Source organism: Bombus impatiens, unplaced genomic scaffold, assembly GCF_000188095.3.
Source record: "Bombus impatiens unplaced genomic scaffold, BIMP_2.2 scf_0080, whole genome shotgun sequence".
Lineage (NCBI taxonomy): Eukaryota > Metazoa > Arthropoda > Insecta > Hymenoptera > Apidae > Bombus > Bombus impatiens.
The window spans coordinates 800,371-808,557 of NT_176499.1; the positions used below are offsets into that span (position 1 = coordinate 800,371).

Genomic DNA, 8,187 nt, shown 5'->3' on the forward strand with positions numbered 1-8,187 from the left:
GAAAATAATGACAAAAAACTTAAGTGGTCGTGGTATAGTGCGGCGTTTTGTCACTTATTTTCGAATCGCTACTAAGCGCGCCTGTTTTCGGTTAATTCCGTACGGTGTCGCCAATATTCGGCAGCAAATGATTCTGATTGGTTGGGCTGTCTACCCATGTCTCATTATAAAGAATTTGAAAAGATTTATTTAAACGGTTCCTTTTTCTACATATATTAACTTTAATTAAAATGTATTGTTACAGATAGCTTTTAAGTACTCGTTACTCCATGACAGACTGTTAGTGTGGCTAAGGCTAGTAGGCATAATTAACACTTATCTATGGTTAAAAGTAAAAACAAGATGGTGTGGTCATCAATAAAGAAGAGAATAGGCATAACACGAAATACTTTTTCGTGTCCAACAATTTAGGCATTATATAACTATGAATTCGTAAATTATTATTTTAGTGCAAAGAGAGAATTCTAAGCATCTATAGTGTATTGCATTTATACAGATTGAATTAACGGTTGATCAAAACAGTAATTTTGAACGGTAACTACTATGTTCTTAAGTTCCTAACATTCTGACATAAATAGACGACCACTACGTGTTATAATTATGTATTATATGGCAAATAATATAAAGTAATCGGCTGCAACCGCGATTATATTTTTATATAATTAGAAAACTTATTAAGCTGTTAATGAAAATATGATTGATTCCTAAATTCTGGATTGGTTTTTTTTGATAATATGTAGTAAAGTATCGTGCAAATATTCATATGCTTCGTTTGTGATTATAGGACATCCCGTTCTATACTTTATTTATAATTTTATGAACGACTTTAGTCTTAATTCAAACCACTCTTATACTGAGTTGGTAATGTCGCATGTGACACAAAAATGGCAAGGGAGTCCCAAAACGTAGGACACGAAAATCAAAGAAAAATTTCCTCTCTGGATATATCACGATGTCACTTTATTCTGTGCATGAAACGCTTAATGAAGGACACCACAGCAAGAAGCAAATAATCTTACGGACCAATTCATGAATAGCTCTTATTGTTAATAATAAATTATTCTCTTTCATGCATATGCACGTTAAAATATATGTATAAAATGCTTTTTATAGGAAATGATAATAGTTGACTGTAAAAACATTTAGATATTTTTATTAACATTTTTACATTCTTTTTTAATAGTTATATTATGATCTGTGCCTCGCATTTATTTTGTACAAAGCTGTAACATGTAGGGGAGACAGTAATAAATCTTGTTACACGTTAATCGCAACAAACGTCCTTAGTTCTTCCGGAATATTTTCATTTGGCAAATTGTAATTTTTCCCTTCATTCTTTTCATTCATGTTTACATATATTATGTATGTCGTGTGCATGCATAATATATACTGTATATATATACATATACACATTCATGTTATTATATTTATTATACGCAGAAATATTTAGCTGCAAATATTTTGTTGGTGTCAATCAAAATTAATATTAGCAAAACATTGCATTTTATCATTGCATTTTTTCATTGCATTTTATCATAGAAAGATATAATATCCCATACAATAAAAAGAGATGCGGGAATATTCGGAAATAATATCCATTGTATTGTTCAGTTCACACTTGAGCGTCATAAGAGATAACAAATTTCTGTCAATTTTCCACAATTTACATTAAATTCATTCATTGATGTATCAACTTCCAAAGATTCTCATCATTTTATTATATCTTCTCAATTCACTTTGTTACCACGTTGTATTAGATTTCTCGTAAGTGATACAAAAAAACATATTGTTTGTTTTCAGACATCATTTCACATTTTTCATCCTTTCACCTTCATTATCTTTTCTCACTGTAAAATTTTTAAACTGTAATTGCATGCTACTTCAATGAACGTTAATGCCAAAAAGGATAATAAATTTCGATAATCAATGATCAACTACACAATTAAAATCACTAATGACCAATGACATATGAATTGATTTGTTATACTGCATCTTCCATATTAGTGGTACATATATTTGTTATATACTAGTGCATAAATGATATAACGTGATAATGTTATAAATATACTGTAATAAGGAAATTGATAATTGAACATAACATTAAATTACATGCGCTACGTATACTTATTTTTCCAGATACATATGTTATTGTTTTGTTTATACATTTTCAGATACAATCCCCTTGGCATTAATGTCCTATATTCCTGAACTTTACTGAACTTTGACGTCATATCTCTTCAATGTGTTAGAGTTAAATAGGTCTTTATTGAAATGTCAAGATATAGATGAATTTCATCTAAGCCATAGCTTCAATCGAAGAGCATCTACGCCGTTTAAATAATACCGAAATAATCGCTTATCACGCACAAAACCAAGATTTTCGTACAAACGTAGTGCTGGACGATTAGTAATTTCTGTTTCTAAAACTACTTCGCCAGCATTATCTTCCACCATAGCTTGAATCGCTCTTCTTACTAGGTTTGAACCAATCTTTTGCTTTCGATATTTCACATCAACAGCTAACATTGCAATGTACCCACGTTTTATTACTTTTCTGTGGATGTCCAGCTTGCAGACAATGGCACCAACACATTCCTCACCATGTATTGCCTTGACGAACAAAAAGCAAGAATTTTTTGTAAATTCTACATACCTGCAAGACAAAGAAATTCGACCAAAGCTGGCTAACAGCTCTTTCTACTTGTCGATACTTTTTAATACCATGTTGACAACTTCTTAAATAGAATTATACAAAAATACACAATATTATGAAATATATGTTCCTACCAGCAATGTTTCAATACATTTGATTATTTCATAAATATACATACCAAGAAACATAATTTTGGCCAGTTATAAATGAAATATCTGTATGTATAAATAGAATATGGTTCGCTCAAGTCTTTTTGTATTAATTTCATAATATCAGGCATTTGGAGTTCACTTGTATAACTAACATATTGAATGTTATTATCCCTACTTTCCAATGACACTGTTTCTGCTAATGTACCTGAACATGCATAATTAGTAATCAATATAAAGGAATTCATAAAGGACAATAGATTGTTAAAAATTGAATGTTAATTTCTTGTACCATGTTGGTTTAAATGACTAGTTTCCATAGATTCAGATTGTGGAAGATTAACTATGCTGGTAATTCTTTCAGAAGAATTACAAATACCATTAACTAGAGGTATTCCATTTCTATGTGATTCTTCATATATTTCAGTTGTTTTCAGACTAAGTCGAGATGTAATGTCCAAAGTAGCAATATCTGTTAAAGAATTTTCATTCTTTTCTTCAATGCTACTTTGATCACCCTCTGATTCATTTCCATCCACTACACTCTTCGTTTTAAGCTTTTCCATCTTTAATTTTTTGTTAATATTTTTATTTTCTATATATCTGAATTTCTTTTCTCAAAGCATACAATTTCAGTACAGGGTTTTAAAGATGACAATTTCTACTTTTTTATACAATATATCCCTATGACATCAGTATTTCCAAATGACACACTAGCTTTTCAAACGAATTTTCATAATTACGCCGAGTTAAACGATTTCTTTATTTTTAATGTTATTTCCATATACAGAACGCCAATTTAGCTCTTCAATCGACGGACACCATATTGAATTTTCTGCGATGACCACTAACGACACAAACATAAACAATGCGCGAATAGCAACCATATCATATGTATCATCATTTTCCATCATTTTCATTACCTTTAATCATAAATAAAAAATGTAATCAATATTATTTAAATATGAAATTCTGCACACTTCCATTTTCACTTATGAAATATTCATAGCAATAATTTTTACAAAGTTCATGTTAATATAAATAAAATCTGATTGATTCTAAATAAGTACGGAATAGATGACAAAAATAGTGTCATTTAAAAATTAAGAATAAAATGACGAAATTAATATCGATATATTCTTTTTCTTGTTATTTATTTATTATTTATACATTTCATACATATCTCGTTTCGATGTTCCAAGAGGGCGCCCGTGTTCTTGAAAACGCCGGAAGTGGATAGAAGTCTACTACCATCTACTAACATCAGGAACGTTTAAGGTTCTTTTTGATGTACCACGATGGGTAAGTTGTTTGACTAGATATGGGTTTTGTTTTTATCGATTTGAATCAGTATCTTTGACATTAAAATTATTATTGAATAACCATTAATCATTTATAAAAACATCAATTTCTTTTATTCGGATATATATTACTTTCATAAATATAACTTAAATGGTTAAAAATGTTTGATATGTCGCCAGCTTTTGTAATTTCACTATTTTAATCAACTTTTCTTTATAATCTACTTTATTTTTGCTTAATTATATATTTATCATAGTTTTCATTTACTGATTTTAAGTTTATTGTGTCTAAGATAAGTATACATATATGTCTTTAACGTTTTTCATTCTTGTGTTGTTTATTAAGTTGGAACTGTATTATGTTATGTTGTCAGTAGTATCTCTATATATATAAAATGTTCCTTATGTATTTTGCCATATATATAAATATTTATTTGGTATTACAGGTATCTCTCGTGATCATTGGCATAAGAGACGAGCAACTGGTGGTAAAAGAAAACCACTCCGCAAGAAGAGGAAATTCGAATTAGGACGTCCAGCTGCAAACACAAAACTTGGAACTCAACGTATTCATACGGTATTATTAAACAATCCTTTATCATGAAATTCTATATTTTATTTATCGTTGTCAGAAGCAAAAGATAGCTGTTTTATGAATTTCATAATTTATCAGAAACAAAGCATAATAAATCTACTGATATATATTATCTATTATGCAATATATTCACTTTTAAAAAGTATAAAGGTGTTTCTGTATAAAGATATATGGTTTCCTTTTCTTTTGACAATTAGTGTAGCAATATAGAAACATAAAGTGATGACTATCTTTACCTACTCTGAATATTGTGCTGATTTATATCCCACAGCGTACTGATTGGAATTAGTATATTATATATTATTTATTTGTTATTAAACAATCATAATCATCTATATTCATATATAAATTAGGTACGTACAAGAGGTGGTAACAAAAAATATAGAGCCCTTCGTTTAGATACAGGAAATTTTTCATGGGGTTCTGAATGTACTACAAGAAAAACACGTATTATTGATGTAGTTTATAATGCATCAAACAATGAATTGGTGAGAACTAAAACTCTTGTAAAGAATGCAATTGTTACCATAGATGCAACACCTTTCAGACAATGGTATGAAGCTCATTATGTTTTACCATTGGGTCGTAAACGAGGTGCTAAATTGGTAAGTGAGTAGACACTTTTTTTTATTTATGTCATTAACAATTAATGATCTAACAAATTAATAAATGTTCAAAATAGACTGAAGCTGAAGAAGAAGTTTTAAATAAAAAACGCTCAAAAAAAGCAGAATCTAAGTACAAAGCGAGACAGCGATTTGCTAAAGTCGAGCCTGCTTTAGAAGAACAGTTTGCTACAGGACGCGTCCTTGGTAAGCAAAATATTTTAACAAACAAATTATTCCGTACAATATATTGTATAAATTAATTTTTCAGCACGCATATGCGAATATCGCAAATGTAGGTTGAACTTCGTTTCGAGACACAAAAGTAGTTCACATTGTGAAATACTTTTTATAATATACAAAAAAAATGACAAATTCGTTGTGTCCCAAAACGAAATTTAGCTCAATTTTATCATCTCTAATATTGCTAGTTTAAATTTGTTTACATTATTGCTTTGGTAATGTAATTATTAATATTTACTCTCCATTTATATCCATACAAAATGTTTCACGCAATTCAATGGCTATAGTTATATGATTCAAACATTTCAAAGGCATTTTTATTTTTCTAAATTGAGCTATACTTTGCTTTGCATCTTAATTGACATGTTTTGTTATTTCCTATAAAAAAATGTTGGATTGTGTCTGAAATTAGTTCAATAGATATTTTATCTTTAGTTATGTAGAACTTTGAAAGATAAAGAAAAATGAGAAAAGACATAATGCAATACTCTTGTGCTTGTTTTTCTTATCTTTCATATGATAAGTCCCTAGTTAAAATATCTTTTGAATAACTTTGGACAGTTTTCGACCAAAATGCCTTAACATTGTCATCCGTATAAATTTATTAATATCCTTAAGCAATAACCGTCGATTTTTGGTAACAAATTTCAAGTTCATAAACTTTACGTAAAGGTTTACCTTGTGTTGGACATCAACGTTGTATCACCAGACACTAACATTTAGCCTGCACAACACGTTGGTGTCACCGGATGTAAAAGTGTTAATACTTTTTGTAGAAAGTAATAAAACGTGTATTAATTAGTTGATTCAATCGATTTGATTGATACAATTTAAAAGTAGCGATGACTTTAAAATCTCCAAAACGTTTAGATTTTCGGAATAAAAATACGTACCTCATGCATTATGTATAAAACCACTTAATTTTGCTTTATTTTCATAATAGTGAATAGTAATAAGAAGTCTTTCGACTTCTACCAGATTCATATAAGTTGGCCTCACTGCGTGAAACATCACAAATAACTTTGTATAAGGAAATGTTACATTCTTTGCGTTTAGTAACACGCGCATCATATGTTGCTTAAATACTAAAACAAAGGAAACACTTTCTTATGAATTTTGAGTCATCAAATTTAAATTTTGATTTCAGCTTGTATATCAAGTAGACCTGGACAATGCGGTCGAGCGGATGGTTATATACTTGAAGGAAAAGAACTTGAATTTTATATGAGAAAAATTAAAAGCAAGAAAGCTAAATAAAATGTATAACTACAACAAGAAAATAAAATAATCTTTATGTAAGAAATGATACAAGTAATAGTAAATAACCGGTATATTCCTCGTACATATTTAAATTTTTATCAAACTATTTAATTATAATATCGTACCGATTATGGTATTTAATATATTATATATGGTTTGCAAATGTAGTATATATGCCGAGCTAGAAAAAACTGTTAATCGATTGTAGTTAATAGAATAATTATACATTGCTTTTAAAGTCTGAAGTATTCGAAATAAAACTTTTCGCAAGCTATTAACTATACAAAAATTAAAAATATTTTTCTACACCACTTCAAAATTGACGCTGTACATGTCAAATGATAATTGAGTTCCTTACATGTGCCTCCATGCACAAGATCGCTACTTATATATATACTTTGTATCTCGATTAACTTCTCGAATACGATGTGCTCACGATATATACAAATCTGGAAACTCCCGTGGTGAGGGTAAAGATCTCGGTAATTGGACAATGTTGGTCAATTTATCTGCAATATGGCGCTTCAATCGAAAAGTTAGGATTCGTCATGTAACGCCATCGTATAGAAATAACTCGGACTCGATCGTCTTTGCCTCTCTCTTTCTCTTTAATGTGGTTACATATTTGATTCATGGCGAACGAAGTAGCAGAGGATATAAAAAAAAGCGGCACCATAATAATAATAATAGCAGAGAAGGAATTTTCTCACTGATAATACAAATCAATTTTTGTCTTATATGTATGATTATTATAATTTTATTATTATTATTTTATATTTAACTAATATCTAATAAATATTATATAACATAAATATTCTTTTCGTTATTAATAATCTTTATAAACCCTAAAATTATACTATAATTTTATTTTTTCAGCACAAAATTTAACAATAATATAATGTTTGAAACGTTTCAATCATGAACAATATTTTGTGAATGATAATATTTACATATGTATATTACAGATAGTGTTAATAGTTACAATATTTAATGAATTAGAAAAACTAAAAACAAATTTACTTTCTGATAAATGTTATATATTTCATATACGCCATATAATGTACGTCAAATATAAAAGTGTTAAATACATATGTGTAGATATTTGATTTGAAAGTTGTAATTTTATTAAATTTTTTGTTGCAAATAATAATATGTACATATTTAATAAAGGTGCACAATTAATATTCATTTTTAATTAAAATGAAATATTGTAAATGTATTTACTTTAAATAAATGGTGAAAAATTATGGAAAAAAGCTTAGTCTAGTCATGGAGTAAACTCAATGGTTTAGTTCATATTCTTTATCTTGAATGTTTTCATCAAGAGTGACGTTAGATACAAAATTCTAACTTCTCGATTGCGACGTTCGATTTGTAAAGG

General features: G+C 28.7%; 2 protein-coding genes across 2 annotated transcripts; one reads left to right on the forward strand and one right to left on the reverse strand.

The window, feature by feature from the left end:
• Window positions 1–1,137: 1,137 nt before the first annotated feature.
• LOC100747752 (N-alpha-acetyltransferase 30-like) lies at window positions 1,138–3,658 on the reverse strand. The gene is made up of 3 exons (XM_003485735.4): window positions 3,095–3,658; window positions 2,832–3,010; window positions 1,138–2,610 (listed from the first exon to the last, which is right to left on the reverse strand). Exons 1-3 carry the CDS (start codon window positions 3,366–3,368, stop codon window positions 2,293–2,295), a joined length of 771 nt encoding a protein of 256 aa, XP_003485783.1. The 5' UTR covers window positions 3,369–3,658; the 3' UTR covers window positions 1,138–2,292.
• Window positions 3,659–3,993: 335 nt separating this feature from the next.
• On the forward strand, window positions 3,994–6,849 carry LOC100747874 (40S ribosomal protein S8). The gene is made up of 5 exons (XM_003485736.4): window positions 3,994–4,104; window positions 4,550–4,680; window positions 5,052–5,303; window positions 5,381–5,510; window positions 6,694–6,849. The coding sequence occupies exons 1-5, from the start codon at window positions 4,101–4,103 to the stop codon at window positions 6,801–6,803; spliced, it is 627 nt and encodes a 208-aa protein (XP_003485784.1). The 5' UTR covers window positions 3,994–4,100; the 3' UTR covers window positions 6,804–6,849.
• Window positions 6,850–8,187: the final 1,338 nt, after the last annotated feature.